The following is a 26086-nucleotide window of genomic DNA, read 5'->3' on the forward strand; positions in this document are numbered from 1 at the left end:
GGGGAGTTGCTCACGTCCTTTCGTGGCCCCGAGGCCTGGGCCCCGGGTGCCCTCACGCCCACGGCACGGCTCGCATCACCCCGGCCCCGCTGAGCGTGCCCGTGTGGCCGTGGCTGCGGGTGGGCCGTCCCAGCCTGGGTGGCTCGGTGAGTGTCTGTCCCTGCGGGGCCCGCAGCCCAGGGCGGACAGAAACCTCGGGCTCACAGAGCCCCGCCCTCCCACTCGGGGGCCCAGCTGCGTCTTCGGGGGGCGCCGTGGTCCCCCTCGCGGCAGCCGGGCCGGGAGAGCAGGGCGGGCCTCCACCCCGCGTTCCGTGGCTGCGTTGAGCTGCGGTTCACGCGACACGCAGTTGGCCTATTTCAACTCGTGCTTTTAGTGTGTCCACGGGTCTGGGTACCCAGCCCGCAGCGAGTTTCAGGGTGTTCCAGCGCCCCCAAGGGAGACCACGCCTCTCAGCCATCAGCCCCCCCCCCCGCCCCCCGCAGCCAGAGGCGCCCCCGCCCCCGCCCCTGGGACCGCGGGGCACCTGAGCGAAGGAGCTGCCCTTCCTGGCGGCTCGGCGCTGCCTCCCGGCTCAGCACGTGGCGCTCAGTCGTCTGTTTTCCTGGAGGAGAAAGAAGGCTCCTCTGAACGCCCGCCCGCCCGCCCGTAGCTTGTTCGCCACTTGCCTGCCGGCGGGTGTGGGCTCCGTGGTTTACAAGTGAAGGGGGGGGGGCTGTCAGCCAAGGTGGGAGGCGGGTCCTGCAGGAGTCCCCCATCCCGCTGGGGTGGGTCCCCCCGCTCAAGATCCACCTGGGAGCTGGGTCAGGAGGAAGGCAGCGGCCTGGCCTCGGGGCGCCCCTGCCTCCTGTGCCCCTCACTCTGTCATCACCTGAGTCCCCGTCAGAGGCTTCAGGGCAGCATCTTCCCGGCAGGAGGGGCCGGGGCTGCAAGGGCCTCGTCCTGGGCACCCGGGGGTGGGGGGGGGTGCCCTCGGCGGTCGGAGTAGGGGGTCAGGTCATGCAGCCCCATCCCCCTGGGGGCAGAGAGAGCCGGGGTGCAGCGAGGGCTGAGCCTGGGCATGCGTGTGTTTTTGCACTTGGAGGAGGCAGGGAGACCCTGACAAAAGCCCCCACAATTCCCCGTCCCCACTGACCCCCGAGGTCTGGCTCCACCCCCCATGGACGTCTGGCTGGTCTCCCGTGCCACCCACCAGGGCCACTCTATCGCCCACACGTCACCGACACTGGTGCCTCAGTTTCCTCATTTGTAAAACGCAGACACTAACAGCGCCCGCCTCGGGCCTGTGGGGAGGGCCCAAGCGGACCTGGGAGCCGACCAGGCGCAGGCGGGGCGGTGGCAGCGTTGGAGGCCACCTGCCCAGCCCGCTGGTCCCGCACCGCCTGCTCGGAGCCTCCTGGTGGGGGAGGGCCTTCCCTGCCGGCCACCAGGGGGATCGGATCGGCCCTGGACTTGAGGCACCGTGCCGTGGGCAGTGCCCCCTCCCTCGCCCTTAAGCTCCTGGTGGGGGCTGCCCCGTCCCTGGTCCCTGGACCCCACAGAGGGTGGCCCAGGGCCACACCCACAGGAGCTCAGAGCCTGTTCCCCGCTGTGTAGCCTGGGGAGGAGCCGGCCCGAGTGCGGGTGGGCAGAGGGTGTGCCCATGGGGAACTGCCAGCAGGAGACACGGCTGGGGGGGGGGCGGGGGGGGCGGGTGTCCCCGAAGGAGGCAGCCCAGCTCTCAGGGCCCTGGGAGAGGCTTTGGCTCAGCCTCTGGCCTTCAGTCCCCACCCCAGCCCCACCTCCTGCATGGCGGACCCAGGGGGCAAACCTGTTCCCCAGCGCCTCCTAGGCACCCCCCGCCCCAGAGCCTGGGGTGTGTCTACCCTGTAGGATGGGGGCCCCGACGGCCTGGTTCCGGGGCGCTGGGGTCTCCCATGTGAGCTGTGACAGGGGGACAGAAGGGAGGACAGCAGGGCTGGTGCCGGGGCTGGGCCACCCCCCAGGCAGCTGCCTCCAGGTGCGCGGGGAGCCCAGGGGCCTGGCACCGGAGCGGATGGAGGGGAGGGTGAGGTGAATATGTCAGTTTATCCCCACACAAGTAGTGACCTGTCGGGGGCGGGGGGGACCGGAGAAATATTTGAGATGACGGAGCGGCTGGCCCTTTAAGGCTGCTGTAACAGGACACCTCCCAGACGGGACGGGCGCGCTCTCCAGCCTGACGGTGGGCCCCCTCCCTCCTCCGCTTCCCGCCAGGCCCAGTTCAATCTGATGAGCAGCACCATGGACCAGATGAGCGGCCGCGCAGCCCCGGCCAGCCCCTACCCTGCCGAGCACGCGGCCAGCGTGCCCACCCACTCCCCGTACGCGCAGCCCAGCTCCACCTTCGACACCATGTCGCCCGCGCCCGTCATCCCCTCCAACGCCGACTACCCCGGCCCCCACCACTTCGACGTCACCTTCCAGCAGTCCAGCACCGCCAAGTCCGCCACCTGGACCGTGAGTGCCCCGCCCCCAGCGGGCATCGGGGGGCGCGGGCGGTGGGAGACACGTCCTGGGCGCGAGGGAGGTCGAGCGGGGTGCCGGCGGTCCGGCTGTCCACACAGGTTCCCGCCTGGCCCGGGCCGCCCCACGGGAGGAGCATCGGCGGGAGGCGTGTCTCGGGGCTGGGCAGTGTGGGTGTGCCCACTCCTCGGACGTGAGGCCAGAGCCGGCCAGCCTCCCGAGGGCGGGGGGAGGGGGCATGGATGTGGCTCCCGGGGAGGTCCATGGGGCGGAGGCTGACCGCCCTCGCCGAGGCTGTCGAGGCTGTCGGGCCGGCATTCCTGTGCTGAGGTGGGGGCTCTGGTTTGCACCTGTCCGGGGTGGGCAGGGGGCATGCGGCTCTGCTGCCGGGAGCCACCTGGGCCGGTGCATGGAGGCTCCTCCTCCGGGCAGTGGGAGGTCGGCACCGGGGAGCTGGTCGTTGGCGGATGTGGGCTTTGCCCAGCGCGTGGCCTCCGGGCTGTCATCTCCACGCATCGCCGTGAGGCAGGGACATCAGGAGAACCCGCTGCCGCGGACTCCAGGTCTGACCGGGGGGAGTGAGCCAGAGTGCATACCGTCCCGCGCACCTGACCCCGTGGCTGGGCCCTGGCTGAGCGCCTGAGTTTCCATGAACTCATGAAACCACTCAGCAACCCACAAGGTAGAATCTGCCATTGTCCTGTTTTACAGCCAGGGAAACTGAGTCACGGGGAGGGAAGACGCCTTCCCTGGAGTGTTCAGATGGTAGGTGGGGTGCCGGCCTGGGGAGCCAGGGACTGGGCTCAGCCCTGAGTTCCTCACTACATTGCGGCCGAGACAGGAGGGGCTGCCTGCCAACAGGGATGCCAAGCCCCCAGGCAGACCTCAGGCCCCCCTCCGAGGGCAGGGCACACAGGGCATCGGGGGAGGGGGGAGGCAGCCGGAAGGCCCTCTGGGTCTCCTGTCCACCCCCCAAAAGGGGGAGAGTGAGTCGGGCCCTGGCACCCATTCCGGGGACACCTGGCAGCGCCACCTCCTCCAGGGAGTAGGCCGTGCTTACACCACCTGGAAACGGGACCCGATCAGGAGGTCTATGCGGGGTGTCTGTCCTGCCCCCCAGGAGCAGTGAGCAGGTGACCCCATGCTCTACCACTTTAAGAACCCACTGCCCTGAGGGGGAGGCTGTGGTTTTCCCACGCTCCCCGGGGGTGGGGAGACGATGCCGGTGGGGCGGGGCCACAGGGACCCTGGGTCAGGCTCTGCGGGGCCAGTCCCGGGTCTGGTCCCCCTGCCGCTGTTTCTGGCCCCTGCTCGGGCTGTGGCCTCCCCCGGGGGCCAGCCCCTCACTGAGCTCAGGCTCAGGCCGACGCCAGGGCCGCCGTGGGCTGGGAGGGCAGGGCCCGCTGCGCCCGGCTCCTCGCCTGTAGGTTGTCTCTCCCACGCTCCTTGCAGAGAGGGCGACGAGGCTCAAAGGGAGCCCGGGCCGCCCAGCGCGGGGCTCGGGGCAGGCACAGCTGGGTGCATCCTCCCGCTTGCACGCCTCTGGCAACAAGAGGTTCACTCCCCTCCGGTTCCGAGGTCACCCCTGTTCCCTGAGCCCTTCTCTCCCCTGGGAGGGGCAGCGTCCCGGTCCCGCCCGCACTCATTCTGCCATCAGGGCCTGAGCAACTGGTCCCTGGGGTCCCGGCAGGAACGGGGCGGCGGGTGGCGGGGGGCTCTGGCTCCCTGCCTGTCCGCTGTCTGAGGATGCGGGAGGGTGTCTCCTATGTGTGCGGCTTGAAGGGCCGCGAGGTCTGTGCTGGCCCCAGGGGGACAGGCGCTGCCCGTCTGTTGGCTGCCTCCCCATCTGGCCTCTGCCACCCTCCTGGGTGCCGCCACCGCCGCTGCCAGCGGAGTGGCCCCCGGAGGGCACGGCTTGGTCATAGTTCTCTCGGCAGTAAGTGTCCTCAGGGGTGGTCCGCCCAGAATGGAGGCAGCCCCGCCAGCCACAGCAGGGGCAGGCAAGGCAACCTGTGCCCACTGCTCTACCTCCGCGCGACAGCCCCTGTCCCCCGTCCCCGTCCCCTGTCCCCCGACTCCCACGCAAGGATGTCACCCCATCCCTCCTGCTGGGCTCGAGGCTCCGCTCTCGCAGCTGAGCTGCTGCTGCTGCCGGGCCCAGGCGCTCCGCCCCCCACCCCCCGGCCTCAGGGGTGCAGGGGCTGTGGGGGGACAAACATTGGTAATGAGATTTTTGGCACCTCGGCCCTCAGGGAGCAGACCCCCCACGGCTCCCTCGCTGGCCCGGGGAGGGGTGGGCAGGCCCACGCACAGTTCAGGGCCGCCAGGCTGGCCGCCTGCTCACAGCTCTGGGGGCTCGCTGAGCGGGCGCTGCCCGGACTTGCTGCCTGGGCCCCGCGCCACGCCGGCCGGCTGGTAACTGATAGATAACTCATATTTTTCTCAAGTGCCATTCCGATTGACTGCTGCCTTCACTCCTCTTCCTGCGCAGGAAACACACCCTCGCCGCCCCAGGGGGCCACAGCTGTGAACCGGGCCTTTGGCCTCTGCCTGGCCCCGGGGGCCGCGGGTCGTCTGCTCTGAGACTTTATGTCTCACGCCTGTTCCTTAGGCACCAGGGGTCTGGAGCCCGCAGCTCACAGGCATGTGCGTGTGTGCACAAATACAAACAATGCACACGCGTGCACACACGCAAACACCACTCAGGTGCACGCACGTGCAGGCACCGTGCATACATGCAGATGGACACATGCACACATGCGCAGGCCTCTCCCGGTCGCTGCCCAGGGTTCTGACAAGCCCACCCTCCGCCAAAGGCCGGAAGGAGGTGGTTTCAGGCAACAGCAGCTGGAGAAGGGACTTGTGCTAACAGGGACCAGGGCCAGGGCCAGGGCAGGGCCAGGTGGGAGTTAGGCCGTGGAGGGGGCTGCTCAGTGCGGGGGGAGCACCTGCTCTGAGCTGTTCTGGCTGAGGCTTGTCTGTTTCGGGTGCATCGGGGCTGAGGGGTCTTGGACCGGGGGAGGGTGGAGCCAGGTGTCTGTCCCCATTCCACACCCTCCGTCGGACTCCCCACGGGTTGGCCGTGATGGGGACAGAGGCGACAGGAGTCACAGGAGCAGAGGGAGGAGCAGCCGTGGGGGGAGGTGTCTGGACGCCGCCCAGCCCTGCTCACCTCTGCCTGCTCCCCGCTGAGCTGATGCTGAGATGCAGGGGGGGGGCTCTGAGGGCAGGCGGAAGCCTGGGTGAGGGTGGAGGCCCCGCCCAGCCTTGGGCCACCTCCGGGCGGCGAGGGGTCCTGTCTACAGTCTGCAGGGCAGGCAGCCGGGGGCACAGCGGTGAGGTTTTGCACAGTGTGGCCCCTTGCGGGGGGGAGCCTGGAGCAGCCCTCACGTGACCTCCAGCTACCCCAGACCTGGCGCACTTGTGTGTGTGTGAGAGTGTGCATGCGTGTGAGTGTGCGTGTGTGCGTGCATGTGAGTGTGCAGTGCGTGTGTGCGCACGTGTGTGTGTGTGTGTGTGTGTGTGTGTGTGTGTCCATCCTGGGGGCAGCACCGCACTCCCAGCCCAGGAGGAGCGTGTGGAAGGCGGCGGGAAGCTGAGGCTGCGGGACTCCGGGGTGGAAGGCGGCTGAGTCAATGCTGCTGGATTCGGGAGAACACGTTCCAGCCGCTGGGAGGTTTGCAGGCGGGAAGCAAGCGCGGAGGTGTCCCAACACGACGCGCCCCAGTGCGTTACCCTGGCGTATGGAATGCGCCCGTGGAATTAATCCCTCCTGGCACCAGCGGCAGTTATGCGCACTTGAAGCCAAGGGAAGCGTCCGTTCATGTGGAGACGAACGTGGGTCATTAGGGGAACGAGAGCTCTCGCTGTGGGCGCGGGCTCCCTGCAGGCGGCCCTGGCGGGGATAGGACCCGGCTTGGGGCCTGTGTTGGGGTCACCCCGCCTCTCGGGCAGCTGGGGAGCCCCTGGGCCTGGGGGTCACAGAACTTACAGCCTCCTGCACCCCCTGGTTTTGGCAGGGGACACGCGGGACAGCCCTGGGAAGCAGGCGTCAGCCCCATAGTTTGGGGCTGTGGGTGGGACATGGCACAACGGAGGTCTGATGGAAAAACATCTATTTGCTGGGTCTTTTTGTTGTTGCTGTTGAACCCAAAGATATTTTCCCATTGATTTTCAGGGAGAGTGGGAGAGAGGGAAGGACAGAGAAACATCGATGTGAGAGACACATCGATGGGTTGCCTCCTGCACGAGCCCTGACCAGGGCAGTGGCCGGGGAGGAGCCTGCAACCAAGGTCCATGCTCTTGACGGGAATCGAACCCGGGACCCTTTGGTCTGCAGGCCGACGCTCTATCCACTGACCCACACCGGCTAGGGCTACAGGGTCTTGTTTCCCAAGAGCCCCCACGTCACAGGTCCGTGCCACAGGGATGAGGACACTGATGCTCAAAGGTCAGGTCCCTGCTCACAGTCACCTGTCAGCGAAGGCAGGGCCACCCCCGGCCCATCAGCACCTGGCTCAGCAGCCAGGCCCTCTGCCAGGGCCCCCTATTTAGAACCCGGAACTCTGCTGGCCCCAGGGCTCCCGGGACCCTGATGAGGTTCAGCGAAAACCTCGGCTGCCTCCACCTGGAATGAAAAGCTGAAAGGACCGCGCAGGTCCGGGGCGTGCGGGTCCCCAGGCTCACAGAGACCCCGGGCCTCCCCTGCTGGCCGGGAGTGGGGCTCATCTACTGCTTCCGCAGAGGGGGCCCTGAACTAAGGACTGCCCTGCAGCTTCCGGGGCAGGAGGGGCGGCGGTGGGAGGGCCCTGAGCATTGGCCACGGCATCGCCATGGCCCGGCCCCCTCCCTCCTCTCCCACAGGCACCTGCCCTGGGCCAGCGCCAGCCCCGGAGCTGCAGGACATGGGAGGGAGCTGGCCCTGTGGTGCCCGCGGGCACCAGGCCCAGCAGCAATCAGAATGGCGCGCCGCAGCCAGAGGCTCCGAGCCTGTCCTGCAGGCAGAGGTGCCCGCCGACCCCAGCACCTGCCCAGGTGGGCCGACCCTCCCAATCCCCAGGGCAGACGAGGCCAGGCCAGCCAGGGAGCATGCGCGAGGTGGGAATGAGGGCCGGGTGGCAGGGGAGGGCCCAGTCTGCGGCGGGCAGAGCCACTGGCCACCAGCCTCCACCCCTCCGCACCCAGGGAAGCTCTGGGGCCTGGCCCACAGCCCCCACCGGGTCCCTGCCAGGGCGTTTGCCCACGAGGCCCATGGCGGGGAGGGCGGGCACCTGCCTGCCTGCCAGGGCAGCTCTGTGGGCGCTCAGCTGGCGGTCAGAAGGCAGTCTGTGGGCAGGGTGACCCCTCTTTGGACCTGGCTGAGCCTGCGGGACACGGCCACCATGTGTGCCCGTGCAGTGGGAGCTCTGGGCTTCCTGCAAGCCCAGCCCTGTCCCTGAGGCCTCAGGACACACCCTGCTCACCCTCGGTCCCCCTCGGGGCCCAGAGGAAGCCAGAGGAGGTGCCTGGCCTACAGGCTAAGGCCATAGTCGGCAAACTGCGGCTCGCAAGCCACATGCGGTTCTTTGGCCCCTTGAGTGTGGCTCTTCCACAAAATACCACGTGCGGGCGCGCACGTACAGTTCGATTAAAACTTCGTGGCCCATGCGCAGAAATCTCGTGAGCCGCAGTTTGCCGACCACTGGGCTAAGGACAGACGGAGGCCCAGACCTGCGGCCACCACAGCCCCTCCCCCGCCCTGGGCCAGGCCATCTCCTGCTGCCCCGGCTTCTGACGTGGCCTCTGACCTGCTGGTGCCGTGGCCTCTCTCCTGGGTCAGCTCAGTGTCCACCTGCTGCCCCCCCCACCCCCAGACCTTAGCCCAGCACTGAGCATCCCAGGCGTCGCTGCTGGCTGAGCCCAGCGGGATGAGCAGGCCTGAGGGTCCCTGAGGCGGGGGATCTGGGCGGGGTGGGGGGGAGGATTTGGGGTCAGGCTGCCAGGCTCCCTCTCCCCAATGGGCAGCTCCTGCCCCTGCCTCTGTGGACTCCCCTGGACAGGGCCCTGCTCACTCAGCGCCTGTGTGTTTCTGTGTCCCACTGACCCTCCTCTGGGCTCTGGTGAGGGGACCTGGCTGTCAGCCTGCGTGGGGGTGTGTCAGCATGTCCCCTCCCAGCCCCGTCCTGGGGATCACAGCAGCCTCTGTGAGCTGGCATGTCCGGGGCCAGGCCTGGCTCTACAGGTGATGGGGGTCCCTGCAGGCCCCAGCCACCGGCCCCGGTCACTTTGGGCGCTGCCTGTAGGCTGTCTTGTGCGTGCTCTGAAGCAGGCTGGGTGGTTGTCTCAAGTGGCCCTGCCTCCTCTCAAGGCTGGTGGCTTCCCTGTGACCTTGTCCCAGCTCCTGGCCCCTGTCAGAGCCCAACCTGCACTCCCGCTGAGCGAGACAGAGCTGGGCAGTGAGGCTGGGAGTGAGGCTGGGAGTGAGGCTGGGTGTGAGGCTGGGAGTGAGGCTGAGAGTGAGGCTGAGAGTGAGGCTGGGAGTGAGGCTGGGCAGTGAGGCGGGGAGTGAGGCTGGGAGTGAGGCTGGGCAGTGAGGCTGGGAGTGAGGTGGGGAGTGAGCCTGGGCAGTGAAGCTGGGAGTGAGGCTGGGAGTGAGGCTGGGAGTGAGGCTGGCAGTGAGGCTGGCAGTGAGGCTGGGAGTGAGGCTGGAGTGAGGCTGGCAGTGAGGCTGGCAGTGAGGCTGGGAGTGAGGCTGGCAGTGAGGCTGGGAGTGAGGCTGGGCAGTGAGCTGGGAGTGAGGCTGAGAGTGAGGCTGGCAGTGAGGCTGGGAGTGAGGCTGGGAGTGAGCTGGGCAGTGAGGCGGGGAGTGAGGCTGGGAGTGAGCTGGGCAGTGAGGCTGAGAGTGAGGCTGGGCAGTGAGGCTGGGAGTGAGGCTGGGAGTGAGCTGGGCAGTGAGGCTGGGAGTGAGCTGGGCAGTGAGCCGGGAAGTGCCGGGTGACAGGCCCCATGAGGGGCTGGAGCGAGTGTCCTTGGCTTATGTCACCTTGGAGAGCCCTCCCCACCAGGAAGGAGAGACGGGTCCCTGACCCCGGTGTGGGTTTGGGTGCTGGTGGCCTGGGCTCCCTGTGGACCGTGTGCTGCAGCCGTGGGGCGTCCCAGGGTGAGAGGGTCTGGGCCCTGGGAAGGGGGGTCCTCAAAGGGGCCTCAGCTCCAGAGTGGAGAGAAGCGTGGCTCTGAACACGGGCGCACACGCGCACAGAAAGCAGATAAAAGTGGGTCCTAAAAAACATTAAAAAAACAGCCCCCCCACCCCCCCCACCCCCCGCAGCCCGGTCTTCCAGAATCTGTTGTAACAGATTCGCCCGAGCTGGTTAACGGTATTTGCGGTTTGCAAGATGCTGCATGTCCCTGGGAAATGACAGACAAGTTATTATCACCTCCCCACTCGCCTCCTGCCCGAGCCTGCCCACGGCGGGCGCTGGGCACCCCGCTACTGAGGAGTGGGCGCCAGGAATTAACAGCTCCATGCCTCGCCCGCCACCCACCACCGCCGCCTTCTGCCCAGGCCCCGTCAGCCCTGCCGGACCGACCTCAGCTCCCAGCCAGGCCGGCCCCTGGAGGACTGGGCGTCGGGGAGAGGGGTGGGGTCGGAGGAGGGAAAGGGGGGCGCGGAGAGGGCAGGGTGGGCATACCCCAGCGTGTGGGCACAGCATTTCCTGCCAGCGTGGGGGATGCGCGCCCCACAGCAGGCAAGTCTGGGCGGCTCCGTGTCAACAGCCGAAGATAAATAAGATTTTATCGGCTCCGAATCTGTTGAAACACATCATCTAGCGGTTCCGGGGAAGGAGCGGCGGGAGGGCGGGCGGGGAGGGCGTGTCTCCACGGGACCTTTCCCACAGGCCGGCGGGGACCTGTCCTTTCTGTCCCGTGTCCTCAGCGCCCACCCAAGGCCTGGAGCTCTGGGAGGAGGGGCACCCAGCGCCCGGGTGGGGGCTCCTGCTGGTCACACCAGCTCGACCCCAGGCTTGGCCCTCCAGGCTCCCCTGCTACCCACCCCCGGCCGCCGATGTCACACCTGATGCTGCCAGGTGTGGGGACCAGGGCCGCATGGCCCTTGTTGGGTGGACGGGCAGCTGTGTGCCCGAGAGCCTGGTGAGCAGGCGGCAGGGAGCCCAGTGGGGAGCGGGCCGGCCTCGGATTGGTGGTGACCTCACCAGGATGCAGCGGGAGGGAGGGAGAGGTGCTCCCCGCGTTCCGCCTGCGCCTGGCCCACCCGCTGCTTGCCCAGGTGAGGCCCTGCCACCCCTGGCAGCCCCTGCTTTTGCCGGCCCAGCCCCAGGAGGGGCGGGCGCCTGTGGGCCCTGCAGCACCAGGGACAGCTCCCCGCTCCTCCCTGGGGCGGGGTGACCACGAGCGCCCCCTGCCCCCCTGACTGCGCCATGGCCAGCTGCTGCAGGTCCCCGTTTCCGGGACTCTGACAGGGAGTCCAGACCCCAGGAGCACCACTGGGGCCCCGCCCCCACGCGCTTCCAGGGGGCTTGTGTACGGAGCTGGGCTCGGCTGGGAGCGGCCCAGGTCCCATCCTCACGGCCCGCCTGGCCTGACCAGGCTCCTAAGGCGGGAGCCCCTGCGGCTCAGACCCAGGTCTGTCTGGGGGCTGCGCGGATTGGGGGACCACCGGCACGTCACTCAGCTGCGCTTGGAGCCTGGCTGCACCCCCATAGGCGCTGGCTGGTGAGCCCCGGTGGCCTCCCTCCCTGGCCTCTCCTGCCCCCTGTGCTGGGGCTGCCGAGGCCCGCGGCCCCACAGACCCCTGTCACTCCTGGCCCGGCACACAGAGGTTCACGGCAGGAAAAGCCAGGCGGGCGGACTGGGCAGACCGGCTCCAGCCCCACTCTCCCCCGCTCCGGCTTCCTTCCTGGCCTCGACTGTCCTCATCCAAGAAAGGGACCGAGTGGGACCTGTCTCCCCAGGGTGGGGCCCACGTAGAAAGCCCGTCCTCGAGAGCCTGAGGAAGGTGTGGAGCTGGGACTGTGGCCTCATCCCCCCCTCCGCCCCGCCCCGTCCAGTACTCGCCGCTGCTGAAGAAGCTGTACTGCCAGATCGCCAAGACGTGCCCCATCCAGATCCAGGTGTCCTCGCCGCCGCCGCCGGGCACCACCGTGCGCGCCATGCCCGTCTACAAGAAGGCGGAGCACGTGACCGAGGTCGTGAAGCGCTGCCCCAACCACGAGCTCGGGCGGGATTTTAACGAGGGTGAGGCCCCAGCCCCAGCCCGGTGCCCGGGAGCAGCAGAGCCGTGGCGGTGAGGGTGGGGGGTGGGGGATGAGCTGACGGCGGGCTCAGCGTCCCCCCATTTCCTCCCAGCTCGGCCGGCTGGGGCCGCAGGGCAGGTGCCTGAGCAGAGCCGGGCAGGGCTGCTGGGCCTGGCACCCCCAGGGCACCAGGGCTGCTGGCCTGCGTCCCACCCCCTAGGCCCAGGGGCCAGGCTGAGTGCGGGACACACCTGGCCCGGGGTGGCCAGACCCGCTGGGCACCTCTGAGGCCGTGTCCCCTCCCGGCAGGACAGTCTGCCCCCGCCAGCCACCTCATCCGCGTGGAGGGCAACAACCTCTCGCAGTACGTGGAAGACCCTGTCACGGGCAGGCAGAGCGTCGTGGTGCCCTACGAGCCCCCGCAGGTAGGCCGGGCAGGTGGGCAGGGCCACGGGCACCTGTGGGGGGTGGGGCAGACACTCGCAGTCACCTCAGCCGGCAGACTCGTTTGTCCTGTGTACCCACATGAAGTCCATGGCACCGAGCGCCCCCCTCACGCCAAGGTCCTGCTCCTGCGGCCCCCTTGCCCTCAGGCCGCTCTGGGCACTGGGTCCCCATCTATGGGGGGGGTGGTGGCTAACGATCTCTGAGCTCAGCCCTCCTCTGTCCCCCTTTTTTAAAAAAAATATATTTTTATTGACTTCAGAGAGGAAGGGAGAGGGAGAGAGAGATAGAAACACCAATGAGGAGAGAGAATCATTGATCGGCTGCCTCCTGCCCGCCCTCCACTAGGGATGGAATCCACCCCCGGGCATGTGCCCTGACCGGGAGTCGAACCATGACCTCCTGGTCCATAGGTCAACGCTCCACCACTGAGCCACACCTCTGTCCTCTTCCCATCTGTCTGTTCCCACACACAGGACTCAAGGGTGGAAGGGCCGAGGCCGGAGGACGGGGATTCGTTGGGTACAGTGGGAGGGCAGGGGGATAGGAGAGACCCCAGTCAGGGCACAGCACCTGTGGGGCCTGGAGATGAGGGGTGACCGCTGGAAGGTGGGGGGTGGGGGAGGGTCTGCAAGAGATGGGCAGGATGCAGAGACCCTGGGGGGTTGGACCTTGACCTGGAGGCAGCGGTTCTGGGGGTGCCATTTTGGAGCCGATGTGGGGCCTGGCTGGGATGAAAAGCTGGGGGTGGAGAGAAGTGGGGGTGGGGGCCGAGGGTGATGGTGGGATGGGGGCCAGGACGGGGTGGACAGCGAGCCCTCCTTTCCTCTACCTGCTTCTGAAACCAGCGAGACCTTAAAAGCTGTTCCTGCCGCCCCCCCCCCCCCCTCACGCCTTCCAGGCCTAAGAGCAGCACTTAGCTTAGTGGGCCCAGGGCCCAGGTTGGGTGTGATTGCCCTGCCCTCTCTCCCCCTTCACCCTGGCCCCACCTTCACCAGCCAGGGCTGGCCTGGCCTGGAAAGCAGGGCTCTCCTGCCCCCTGCTGGCTGTTCTGTGAAAGGCTCCGTTTTCCTAAGCCAGTGACCAGCGGTTAGATTCTGAGCCTGGAAACCATGACAACCTCCCATTTTGTGTTGCCGCATTGTCAGGAGCTCTGGGTTCAAGTCTCAGTCCTCCACACACTCCCTGTCAGCAGCCTGTGTGTCCACTTCCGTTAGGCGGTGTGTGCTGGGGCCGGGGGTCTGCCCGGCAGTGCAGGGCACCCTTGTGCCCAGGAGAGCCCACACCGTGCACATACACACCTGTGCCCACTCGCACCCAGCCTCCAGGACTTGACCTCCAACCTGTGCCAGGAGCGATGGTCAGGCAACCAGACCATAGCACTCTGTGCCTCTTGGCCAGGTCTGAGCTCATTTGGTACCCAGAGCCAGCACAGTGCTTGACATTCACATGAGTGAATAGTTGCATGGATGGGGGAGGGAGGGAGGGATGGATGAATGGATGGATGGAAGGATGATGGATGGATGGATGGATGGATGAGTGGATGGATGGATGGATGATGGATGGATGGATGGAAGGATGGATGAGTGGATGGATGGATGGATGATGATGGATGGATGGATGGATGGAAGGATGGATGAGTGGATGGATGGAAGGATGGATGAGTGGATGGATGGATGGATGGAAGGATGGGTGGGTGGATGGATGGCTGGATGGGTGGGTGGATGGGTGGATGGATGGATGGATGAGTGGATGGGTGGATAGAGGGTGAATGTATGGGAGGAGGGAAGAATGCATAAATGGATGATGGATGGATAGATAGATGGATGGATGAGTCGATGGATGGATAGATGAGTGGATGGATGGACGGATGATGGATAGAGGGTGGGTGGATGGATGGATGGATGAGTTAATGGATGGGTGGATGGATGATGAATGGATAGATGATGATGGATGGGTGGGTGGATGGATAGGTGGATGGGTGGATGAATGGGTGGGTGGATGGATGGGGGGGGGTCGATGACAAAGGACCACAGAGCATGCCCCCCTCCCCCAAGCCTCCCCAGGGCCAGGACCAGCTGTGAGGGATGGTGCTTTGAAGGCCAGGAGTCCCCACCTCAGTGGGTGGGGCCCAAGTGCTGACACTGAGCCCTTGCCCCGCCCCTGTAGGTGGGGACAGAGTTCACCACCATCCTGTACAACTTCATGTGCAACAGCAGCTGTGTGGGGGGCATGAACCGCAGGCCTATCCTCGTCATCATCACCCTGGAGAACCGAGAGTGAGCACACGGGGGCGGGGTGGGGGTGGGGGGCTAAGGGACGCAGCCCTGCTGCCGGGGGTTGGGGGGGGGGGTAGACAGGGAGGCAGAAGAGGTGGGCCCGAGGGGGCGTGGAGACAGGGAGGCAGAAGAGGTGGGCCCGAGGGGGCGTGGAGACAGGGAGGCAGAAGAGGTGGGCCCGAGCGGGGGGGGGGGGGGGGGGGGAGAGACAGGGAGGCAGAGGAGGTGGGCCCGAGGGGGTGGACAGGCGCCGGCAGAGGGTACGCGGGGAGGGAGGGCCTCCGGGGCTGCAGGGGCTGCTGGAGCAGAGCTGGGCCTGGGGAGAGCAGTGGATCGCTCAGTCCCGACCCCTTGGCCCCTCACAGTCCGAGCTGGGCGGGGAGGGCGGGCAGGGCTGGGGCCTGGAGCTCACCGTCCCGGCTGCTCCCCGCCAGTGGCCAGGTGCTGGGCCGCCGGTCCTTCGAGGGCCGCATCTGTGCGTGTCCCGGCCGAGACCGCAAGGCCGACGAGGACCACTACCGGGAGCAGCAGGCCCTGAACGAGAGCGCCGCCAAGAGCGGGGCCGCCAGCAAGCGCGGTGAGCAGGGCTCCGGCCGGGGGGCCAGGGGCGGGCGGCGGGGGCCACCCCGTGTTAGTGCGGCCACCCCCGGGTGAAATGCAGGCAGGGGGCGTCGTGAGCCTGTGTGGCCGCCGGGTCCAGCTCCATCCAGCGGGGGCGGGGGCGGGGGCGGGGGTCCCATTGGCTGGGTCTGCATTGTCCCGCCTCCTCCCCGCCCGCCCTCCAGCCTTCAAGCAGAGCCCCTCTGCGGTCCCCGCCCTGGGCACCGGCGCGAAGAAGAGGCGGCACGGGGACGAGGACATGTACTACATGCACGTGAGTGTCCCGGCCTGCGGGGCCCAGGCTGGCGGCGGGGCAGCCCGGAGCGGCCTGTCACCCTGGGAGCTGAGACCGGGCTCTGCAGGTGGCAGGGGCATGAGGGGAGAGCAGACGGGGCGGACGCAGGGAGAGCGGACTCTGCCAAGTGAGGGTCTGCGCCTGCAGCTCCGAGCTTGGATTCAGCCTGTGGATGACGCAGCTCCTCGGGGAGGGGGCAGGCATTAGGACCCCCCCCCCTCAGTCTAGGTCTGGCAGGCTGCTCACTGTCACCCACGGCAACACAAGTATCACGTGATCTGAACCATCCAGTTGGCGGATTAGGTCACCACGTGCTGGGCTAGGACCGGCCTTCCATTAGGCGAGCTTTTCACTTTTGAGTCAAGAAGGAGTCCCTTCTTCTAAAACCCCCTATTCGCTGAGTTCTTTGCCCCTGAACCCCGAGTGTGCTGAGCGCTGGGGAGGGGTGGAGAGAGGCGGGGTGAAGGCTCAGGGGCAGGGAAGGGGCGTGGCTGTGTGGACAGAGGACACCAGCCCACCCTCCTGGGAAGGAGGGAAGGAGGGCCTGAGGGTCCCGAGGCGACCGGGCTCCTGGGCAGAGGCTGCCTCCCGTCGCAGGTGCGGGGCCGGGAGAACTTCGAGATCCTGATGAAGGTGAAGGAGAGCCTGGAGCTGATGGAGCTGGTGCCCCAGCAGGTGGTGGACTCCTACCGGCAGCAGCAGCAGCTCCTGCAGCGGCCGTGAGTGCCACCTCCGCTGGGGGGGGGGGGGCGCTGCCCGTGGCCAGACATCCCTCCTGAACTGCGGCCTCTGCACAGGCAGCGAGGCCCCGCTTGGCGTCCCCTCCTCCAGGAAGCCTTCCCTAACTGCAGTGGCCACGGCCGGCACTGATTTCTCTCCCAACAAGGGGCACCCTAAATGCCTGCTGCCTGGAGGGTGAGGAGGGGTGGTCAGAGCAGCACCAACCCACCAACACCGAGGGCGACTCCAGTGGCAAGAGCCGCCCCACCTCCCTCCCCGCGGCCTGGGCCCATGAGCAGGCACCTCGTCCTGTGCAGGCTGGGTGAGGAGGGAGGTGTCTCTGACCCTCCGCTCGGGGTCAGGGGTCAGGGTCCCCACCCCCCCCTTGGCAGGGGCACCAGGCGGAGGTGACTGATGGGCAAGCAGCGGCCTGAGCCCTGGCCCACACGGTTGTCACTTTCCGAGCAGGAGCCACCTGCAGCCTCCCTCCTACGGGCCGGTCCTCTCGCCCGTGAACAAACCCCACGGGGGCGTCAGCAAGCTGCCCTCGGTCAACCAGCTGGTGGGCCAGCCGCCCCCGCACAGCTCTGCGGCCGGGCCCAACCTGGGGCCCATGGGTGAGTCGCTGGGCGGTGGGGCCCCGGGGCGGGTTGGGGAGGCCCAAGGCTTGGCCCAGCTCCGGACAGGACGCTTCCGCCCAGCTCAGGGCCCACACGGGGGCCTCCCGCAGCAGCTCTGGCCACGGAAGCCCCCCCGGCCCAGTCCTGCTCCGGGGGAGGCTGTGCCTCGCCTCAGACAGACCCCCGCCTCCCGCCAGGCCCCGGGATCCTCAACAGCCACGGCCACGCCCTGCCGGCCAACGGCGAGATGAACAGCACCCATGGCTCCCAGTCCATGGTCTCCGGGTCCCACTGCACCCCGCCTCCCTCCTACCACGCCGACCCCAGCCTGGTCAGGTATGTGGGCCGCTGCTGGGCCCTGACACTAACCCACTGGCCCTGTCCCTTCGTGGCTCCTGGTCCGCGGGCCTGGACCTGGGCCGGCCTCTGCGTGCTGCCCGCCGTCCGTGTGTCAGTCCCTCTGCCGTGTGGAGAGCAGGCAGAGGCAGAGAACTGTGGGGAGTGGGTCCCCCACAAAAGCTGGGGTTCCCTTGGAGGCTGTGCCTCAGGGGAGCACGGCCATGACGCGGTGGCCGCGTGGCAGGGTGGCCGGTGGGGTGCCCAGGAGTCGCCTGGAGGGGGCAGTGCCCACCCAGCCAGGCGGGTTCTCTCTGCAGTTTTCTCACTGGCCTGGGCTGTCCCAACTGCATCGAGCGTTTCACCTCCCACGGCGTGCACAGCATCTACCAGCTGCAGAACCTGACGCTGGAGGTACTGCCCGCCCGCCCGGCCGCCCGGCCCAGGGCTCTCACCTCCCTCTGGGGTGGGCTCTGGCCAGTTCCTGTTCTTCAAGTGTGGGGAGGGGGCTGTGAAATATAGGAAACCTTTTCCCCAAGTCGGTCCATATCCCCACCTCTGCCTTTGGCTGAAGTCCACTCAGGAGCGTAGGCAAGTCTGGCTGTGCAGGCGGTGGCTGAGGGTGGCACGGGTGGTGGGCTGGGGTGGCACAGGGGTGGGCTGGGGGGGCACAGGGGTGGGCTGAGGGTGGCACAGGGGTGGGCTGGGTGGAACAGGGTGGGCTGGGGTGGCATAGGAGGTGGGCTGGGGGTGACACGGGTGGGCTGGGGTGGCACAGGGGTGGGCTGGGGTGGCATAGGGGTGGGCTGGGGGTGGCACAGGGGTGGGCTTGGGTGGCACAGGGGTGGGCTGGGGTGACACAGGGGTGGGCTTGGGTGGCACAGGGGTGGGCTGGGGTGGCACAGGGGTGGGCTGGGGTGGCACAGGGGTGGGCTTGGGTGGCACAGGGGTGGGCTGGGGTGACACAGGGGTGGGCTGGGGGTGGCTGGGGTGGCACAGGGGTGGGCTGGGTGGAACAGGGTGGGCTGGGGTGGCATAGGGGTGGGCTGGGGGTGGCACAAGGGTGGCCTGGGGTGGCACAGGAGTGGGCTGGGGTGGCACAGGGGTGGGTTTGGGTGGAACAGGGGTGGGCTGGGGTGGCACAGGGTAGGCTGGGTGGAACAGGGTGGGCTGGGGTGGCATAGGGGTGGGCTGGGGGTGGCACAGGGGTAGGCTGGGTGGAACGGGGTGGGCTGGGGGTGGCACAGGGTAGGCTGGGGGTGGTGCAACTGGAGATCACTGGCCCCGCTGCCAGGCTATCCTTGGTTTGGGGAAGAGGGGCTGCCTCTAGGGCTTAGAGTTTCAGAAGGCAAAGGCCGGGGGCCCTGGGCACTGGTCAGCGTCAGCGCCTCGCACACGGGAACGCAGGCTCTCAGGGCTGCCGGCATGCTGAGCTCAGCACAGACGGGCTAACCCCAAAGCCGGCCTCGAGTTTCTCCTAAACCACAAAGGACTGCTCCTGCTCTGGGCGCCGGGCCGGAAGGCGCTTTAGCCAAGGGAAGGGCAGGCTGAGGCCCAGGAGGCTCGGCTGTGGCCGCTGGAGCCCAGCCCGGAGCCACAGGCCAGGCACAGGTTTGTCAGAGGGACCGGGGCCATTCGCTCAGAGGACGGCCCTGTCAGCGGCCTGTGTGTCCACTCACGTCCCTGGTGCCCCGCCGTGTTAGCCCTCACGGCATGATGAGCGGGCAGGGGTGGGGGACCCGGTGCTCAGCGGTGGTCTCAGGGTCCGGGAGCCAGGAGGTCCTCCAGGGCCCCGCGCATTGGTCACGCGGATTGTAGATGGGCCCCAGGCCGTGCGCAGCTCAGCAGTGACCACACGCTCCGTCCTAGCACATGCCTCACCCCTTAGCTCTCCTGGCACCTCTGTCAGGGCCCCCAAAACAGGGTGTGTCCAGGCCCCCCGCAGGGAAGGGGGGGCCCAGACTCCGGTCCCTGTGGGCCTCGCAGAGCTGCTCTATTGTGCCCCACTGTCCAGTTCCAGGGCGTCTGGGGCCCTTTAGGACAGGGGGTCCCTGGCCTCCCTCCTGGTCTTGGGGGTCCTACAGGTCAGGGGGTCCCTCGTCCCTCCTGGTCCTGGGGGCCCTGCAGGTCAGGGGGTCCCTGGCCACCCTCCTGGTCCTGGGGGCGCTGCAGGAGCAGGGGGTCCCCAGGCAGAGGGCGCGCTGGGAGGGGATGGGCAGGGCCTGCGGCTCCGCCTCTGACCAGGCCGCGCCCCCGCCGCTCTCGCAGGAACTGGGCGCCCTGGAGATCCCGGAGCAGTTCCGGCTGACCATCTGGAGGGGCCTGCAGGACCTGAAGCAGAGCCACGACTGCGGGGCGCAGCCGCTGATCCGCTCCAGCAGCAACGCGGCCGCCTTCGCCCTCGGCGGCGCCGGGGAGCTGCCGCGCCAGCGCGTCATGGAGGCGGTGCACTTCCGCGTGCGCCACACCATCACCATCCCCAACCGCGGCCCCGGCGCGGGCGCGGCGCCCGACGAGTGGGCGGACTTCGGCTTCGACCTCCCGGACTGCAAGGCGCGGAGACAGCCCATCAAGGAGGAGCTCGCGGAGGCGGAGGCCAACTGACGGGCCGGGCGCGCGGCCGGGGCCCGCGGAGAGCGCGCCGGGGCCTCTGCGGACCGAGGCGGAGGAGCCTGGCTTTGTCTCCTGCTTCTGCTCAAAATCTGCCCCGGGAGGCCGGACCTGGGGCCGAGCCCGGGGCAAAGCCAGGCCCAGCCTCCAGAGCCCGGGAGAGGCCGCCCGTGGGCCGTGGGCCGTGGGCCGTGCGCCTGGCCCGGAGGGGCTAGCGGAGCTGCTGCGCGGAGGGTGTGCGGAGCCAGCGATGCCGGAACGGCCGGAGCCTCCTCCCGGCTCCGCAGAGAGTGGTCCTTAGAGATCAGAGGAGCCCCGCGGATGGACGCATGGACGGCCACACAGTCTCCGGGTCCCTGGCCGGGAGCCACCACGCAGGGTTGTGTCTAAAGCATTTCTTTCCAGGAGGTTCTCCAGACTGTGTCCCAGGCTGGGGCCCTCGCTGGACTCGAGGGTCAGCCCCCGCCCCTCGCACACTTGACTGCTCGTCCCACTCCCACTCAGCTGCCCACCACCTCCTGCCCCCACGAAGGCCAGACTCTCGCTGGACTTGGCGAAGCTGGGAGGGGGCATTGCCAAGCGCACCGTCCCTCCTGGGGGCCCAGGGAGCTCCTGGAGGGGGGGGAGCACCCCCAAGGCCCTGCTGCCCCCCCCCCCCCAAGGCCCTGCTGCCCCGCTGGCCACAGCCTCCTCTCTCGGGGACCATCAGTAGACGAGGAAGGCGGGCTCCTCAGGGCAGGGCGCCATCGCTGCTTGATAAAACGATACCGTCTACATGGTGGATCGGCCTTCTTTCTTAAAGAAACTCGCTTTTAACATTCCCTGTGGGAGTCAGCCCAGGGGGCCCAGGTCCTCGCAACAAGCCGGGCTAGAGGCTGAGGGGCTCCCCCCAGGGCCCTGGTCTGGCTTGAGGAGCTGAAGCCGGATGGAGAGGCCGCCCGGAGGCGCTGGGGCGGGGCGGGGGGAGCCCTCCTGTCCAACAGCACCCCCCCCCCCCCGGTGACCATGCAGGTTGGAGGCTGGGGCAGGGAGACCCCCCTCCCCCGCGAGGGAGCCTGACAGGAAGGTCCCTCCTGGGCTGGGAGGGGGCTGGTGGGAGCTGGGCTGCAGGGCAGGGATGAAGCCAGCCCCTCGTTCCAGGCAGGGGTGGGGGGTCCTGACCAGCGGGCACGCTGAGCTGAGACCCCGCTGGGGCAGGCGTCCGGCGCTTCCCAGTCAGCAGGTCCCTGTCCCTTGCCGGGTCCCTGCGGGTCACTCCGGGCTCAGTGCCCCTGTCACTGATGGCTGCACAGAAGCAGGTGAGGCCCCAGGTGGGGGAGGTGGACACAGCCCTGGTGGCCCTGGGTTTGCTCGTGGCTGGGGACTCCTAGCTGACGCCCTTGGGTCTGGAGCCAGGGCGGCTCCCTCAGGCACAGGGTCCGCTCTGAGGAAGGGAGGTGGGTGTCACCTGCCAATTTCCTTGTAGGTTTCCAGGCACAGGAGAAGTCCGGGTGGGGAGGGGTGTCAGCAGGGGCGGGGAGACCTCCAGTGGCTCAGAGCTCTCCTGACCGGTGAACAAGGCCACAGGCCTCCACCCCAAACCCTACCTCAGGGTCCTCTCCAGGCCGCGCCCTCACCCCAGTGGCGTAAGCATCCCAGCCTCCACCGGGTTAGAAGCAGCTTCCTCCTCCGCCTGGCGCCTGGGTGTGAGGCAGTGGGGCCCCCTCCCCTCCCTGCACGCGGCCCCAGACCCACACACCACCCCCTCCCTGCACGCGGCCCCAGACCCACACACCACCCCCTCCCTGCACGCGGCCACAGACCCACACACCACCCCCTCCCTGCACACGGCCACAGACCCACACACCACCCCCTCCCTGCACGCGGCCCCAGACCCACACACCACCCCCTCCCTGCACGCGGCCCCAGACCCACACACCACCCCCTCCCTGCACGTGGCCCCAGACCCACACACCACCCCCTCCCTGCACGTGGCCCAGACCCACACACCACCCCCTCCCTGCACGTGGCCCCAGACCCACACACCACCCCCTCCCTGCACATGGCCCAGACCCACACACCACCCCCTCCCTGCACGCGGCCCCAGACCCACACACCACCCCCTCCCTGCACGCGGCCCCAGACCCACACACCAGCCCCTCCCTGCACGCGGCCCCAGACCCACACACCACCCCCTCCCTGCACGTGGCCCCAGACCCACACACCACCCCCTCCCTGCACGTGGCCCCCGGACCACATGTCAGGGTTGTCAGGGCCCCTGGAGGCTCTGACTGGCGGCCAGGGGTGTGAGCCCCAGGTAACAGCACAGCTCACTCTAGCAGGCACCAGCCTTTGCCAATAGCTGGAGGTGCTCAGCTGGGGGTCTGCAGTCTCCCCAAAACACCACCCCCCCATCGAAGTTCCAAGGTCGCAGTCACGGTGGAAGCCGCTGGGCTCTGGGCCACTGGGGGCTGGGCGTGGCGCCGCCCCTTCTCACACTCACAAGGCCCTCGGCACATGTTGCTGCCATTTCCCAGATGGGGAAACTGAGGCCCAGCAAAGAGGTGGAGGGACGCTGCTCACCAGACCTCGAGGACGCCTGCCTGCCCATAGCCAGACACCCGTCAGGGCCCACACCGGGAGGCCCCAGTCAGCTACCCACCTTCGTCCCCGTGCCCACCCTGTCCCCCAGCTCCAGCGGCTCCAGGACGGGCTCTGGCTGCATCTCCATGTCGGCCCCCAGGGCTGCACTGCCGGGAAGCCGGCCTTTCACCTGCCCAGCGGCCAGGTCCCCAGCACAGACCAGGGACAAGCTGGGACGTGGTGTAACTTGTCGCCACACAAACACGCGCCTCTCTGTCGTCCGGCCGGTCAGGCGCCTTCCTGCTCACGTTGGAGAAAACGCCGTCGCTGGTGAAAGGCTGCGGGGACAGGCGAAGGCCCCGCCCGGCGGGGCGCGCCCGGTGCGTCCTGCGGGAGGCGCGGTGTGTGTCGCGCGTGTTGGTGCGGATTGTGTTTCTGTGACAATAAAGCACGTGTCCCGGTGACTGTCTCTTCCGAGTCAATCTGACCGGAGCCACGCGGGCTCCCGCTGGGCGAGGGAGGCGGCAGCCCCACGCGGGCCGGCACCAGGTGGGCTTCTCCCGTGTCCCCGTCATGCAACTGACCCCGGCGCCCTCCCCGCTGCTCCGCGGACCCCAGACAAGAAGGCCCTGGGGCCGGGGCCCCGCGAAGTCAGCCCACCTCCCGGCCACGCTCTCCCCAGCCCGTGAGGCCGGGTCTCGGTCTTAGGGACGCCCCATGTGGCGCTGTGAGGAGCACACCCCCCTCCGTGCGGTGGGAGCCACGTTACGGGACTCGGGGTGCTCCCCCCAGGCTGTGCCTGTCCCCGAGGCTGGCTGCTCGGGGCCTCCCGGCAGCAGAGTCACAGCGTTTGCTCTTTCGGGTCTGACCTCCGTCACTGAGCAGAGTCCTCAAGGTTTGTCCCGCTGTGGCGGGCATCGCAGGGTCCTTCCTTTTATTTATTTTTAAATTTCATTTTATTGATGTCAGAGAGGAAGGGGGAGGGAGAGAGAGAGAGAAACATCCATGATGAGAGAGAATCATGGACCACCCACCTCCTGCAGGCCCCCCACCGGGGATGGAGCCCGCAACCCGGGCCTGTGCCCCGACCGGGGACGGCATGGTGACCTCCTGGTTCGTAGGTGGACGCTCAGCCCCTGAGCCCCGCGGCGGCCTGAGTTTTCTTCCGTCAAGGCTGAGCCGCCCTCCCTGTGCATATGCTCCGCGTGTTGCTCCTCCGCCGTCTGTCCACCGGCACGGCCGCTCCCGCCGCCGGGCGAGTCCTGCTGCGGTGCACGGGGCTGAGCGGTCCCCGCACCCCTTTCCGGTCCCCCCAACGCGCTCGCACTTCCACCTGGAGCGCTGCCTCGCCAAGCAGCCGGTGCCCGAGCCCGGGTGTCGCACGATCTCGGGAAGGCGGCCACGAATTCTCCCCGCATCCCAGCGGGAGTGCTGAGCGGCCTGGGGACACACGTGTCCGTCCGTCCGTCCGTCAGGGGAAAGGGAGCTTGATGCGGGCTCGCATAGATCAGGAAGAACACGGTGTGTGAATTTGCATGTGTTCTGGTCAGTTTCACTCAAACGTCCTTCACGAGTGCAGGCAACTCAGCACGTGTCCGGGAGGACACCCCAGAGCAGGAGCCACCACCTGCCCACAGAAGTGCTCAGTGGACTGGCCGGTGTGGCCCAGTGGGAACCAGGAGGTCACGGTTCGATCCCCGGCCACGTGCGAGGGTTGCAGGCTCGATCCCCAGTGTGGGGTGTGCAGGAGGCAGCCGGTCCATGATTCTCTCTCATCATGGATGCTTCTATCTCTCCCTCTCTCTTTCTCTTTGAAATCAATTTAAACATATACATATCCTCCTATATAATAAAAGGGTAATATGCAAATTGTCCCCTCGACTGGGAGTTCCACCTGAGTTTGACCACAGGGCGGGGCCAGCACACCAACCACCCAGGCCACTCCTCCGAACCGGCCCCGCCCTGAGTGGCCCCCCACACCCTGATCAGGGCCGGGGCGTGCTCGCCAACCTCCCGTGTCCCCTCCCCCTGGCCAGCCTCTGGTCGCTGATCGGCCGTTCGGGGCGGGCCAGACCCCACCCGTGCACAGCTCCGTGCACCAGGCCTCTACGAAGGGAAACGTACAAAGGCCGCTTCTCTTCTTTCCTTTGAAATACTGTTAAAAGCAAAATGTATAACATTGTAGGCGGATGGAATACTTTTGACAACTATAGCTTCTTTATTAAGATAAAAGTCACCATTTTAGAGTGTGGCATCAGTGGCAGGTAGCAATGGACCCTACAGGCAGCAGTCACCACTATCTGGTCCCCCCAAAGGGACCTGCCCATGAGCACCCCTCCACCCTCCATCTTCCAGCCCCTACCCCACCCCCATGAGCACCCCTCCCACCCTCCATCTCCCAGCCCCTACCCCACCCCCATGAGCACCCCTCCACCCTCCATCTTCTAGCCCCTACCCCACCCCCATGAGCACCCCTCCACCCTCCATCTCCCAGCCCCCCACCCCCATGAGCACCCCTCCACCCTCTATCTCCCAGCCCCCCAACCCCGCCCCTGCCCCCACCACTGCAGATTTGCCTGTTCTGGACATTTTACGTAAATATAATCACACGCCATGGGGCCATTTATGCCCGTTGTTCCTTTTGTTTTTGTTTTTTTAAAACTGCAGCTTTAAAACCATGAAATGGCCATAAAGAAACTTCAGCCTGATGCAGAGACTCAACAAGGCCACTTCTTTTTTCTTAATGTTTTTATTGATTTCAGAGAGGAAGAGAGAGGGAGAGGAATAGAAACATCCATGACAAGAATCACTGATCAGCCGCATGCCCCCCACTGGGGGTGGAGCTCGCAACCTAGGCATGTGCCCTTGACCACAACTGAACCCCGGACCCTTCAGTCCATGGGCCGATGCTCTATCCACTGAGCCACACCATCCGGGCCAAGGCCACTTCCTAAAGTCCTCTGTGAGCCCAAGGCCTGGCATCCAAGTGTCCGGGACAGTGGCCCAAGCCAGGGTGACTCAGTGAATAGCGTGTCGGCCCATGGACTGAAGGGTCCTGGGTGTGATTCCGGTCAAGGGCACGGACCTCGGTCACAGGCTCATCCCCGGCCCCGGTTGGGGTGCGTGCGGGAGGCGATGAATCGATGTGTCTCTCTCACATCGATGTTTCTCTCTCTGTCTCTCCCTCTCCCTTCCACTCTCCCTAAAAATCAATGGAAAAATACCCGTGGGTGAGGCTTAACAACAACAGAAAAGGAGCCGGATAGCGAGGTTTTAATAAAACCGCAGCGAGCGTTTCTCTAGGCCGCAGCCGCCAACCAGGGGTCCGCGTCCATTTTTTAAAAAGAACGACATCCGGGTTAAGAAATGCTCCAAACTGTGAATTTGAGCCCAGGGCGTCCGTTTCCATGTCAGAGCCCCTGAGCCAGTGTCAGGTTTAAATAAGGTGAATTATTGACGATGGGAAAACAAACAGACAAGAATAAAAACCCCAGGAGCCCGGCCGGCCGACGTGGCTCAGGGCTGAGCATCGACCTATGAACCAGGAGGTCACAGTTCGATTCCCGGTCAGGGCACAGGCCCAGGTTGTGGGCTCCATCCCCAGCAGGGGGCGTGCAGGAGGCAGCGGATGGATGGTTCTCTCTCATCATTGATGTTTCTCTCTCTCCCTCTCCCTTCCTCTCTGAAATCAATAAAAAACATATTTTTTAAAAAAACAAACAAAAGCAGGAGAATGGCCGCCGATGCCTGGGGCCCTTCTCGCTGCTCTGAGCACCCTGAGGCCCAGCGGAGCGGCTTCACGTCCCCGCCCGATAGAAAGCTCCCAAGGGGCTCGGGACATTAAGACAATGACTGCTGTTTCCATGGAGACATCTGTGATGCCACACTCTGCTCCCAGGATCC

The 26086-nt window shown here is 67.0% G+C and overlaps 2 protein-coding genes across 5 annotated transcripts in view; one reads left to right on the forward strand and one right to left on the reverse strand.

Annotated features, from left to right (window-relative positions):
- Positions 1-2596, reverse strand: part of LOC118675360 — a 20262-nt gene extending 17666 nt beyond the window's left edge. For all 3 annotated transcript variants that reach the window (XR_004973878.1, XR_004973877.1, XR_004973876.1), the window contains exons 1-2: positions 2439-2596; positions 527-604 (exon numbers count right to left, since the gene is read on the reverse strand). The gene's annotated coding sequence lies outside the window, so the exon portion shown is untranslated. The remainder of the gene's footprint in view (positions 1-526; positions 605-2438) is intronic.
- TP73 (tumor protein p73) lies at positions 2183-20395 on the forward strand. 2 transcript variants are annotated; one of them, XM_036347973.1, is made up of 11 exons: positions 2183-2478; positions 11532-11718; positions 12027-12142; positions 14331-14440; positions 14875-15017; positions 15226-15314; positions 15933-16054; positions 16524-16672; positions 16873-17011; positions 17332-17425; positions 19280-20395. In XM_036347973.1, exons 1-11 carry the CDS (start codon positions 2251-2253, stop codon positions 19613-19615), a joined length of 1713 nt encoding a protein of 570 aa, XP_036203866.1. In that variant the 5' UTR covers positions 2183-2250; the 3' UTR covers positions 19616-20395. The 2 variants fall into 2 exon arrangements, with proteins under 2 accessions (XP_036203866.1, XP_036203867.1); XM_036347974.1 differs by lacking the exons at positions 16524-16672; positions 17332-17425 and having other exon boundaries at positions 2236-2478.
- The last annotated feature ends 5691 nt before the right edge of the window (positions 20396-26086 follow it).

This window comes from Myotis myotis, unplaced genomic scaffold (genome assembly GCF_014108235.1).
Source record: "Myotis myotis isolate mMyoMyo1 unplaced genomic scaffold, mMyoMyo1.p scaffold_m19_p_2, whole genome shotgun sequence".
NCBI classification, from domain to species: domain Eukaryota; kingdom Metazoa; phylum Chordata; class Mammalia; order Chiroptera; family Vespertilionidae; genus Myotis; species Myotis myotis.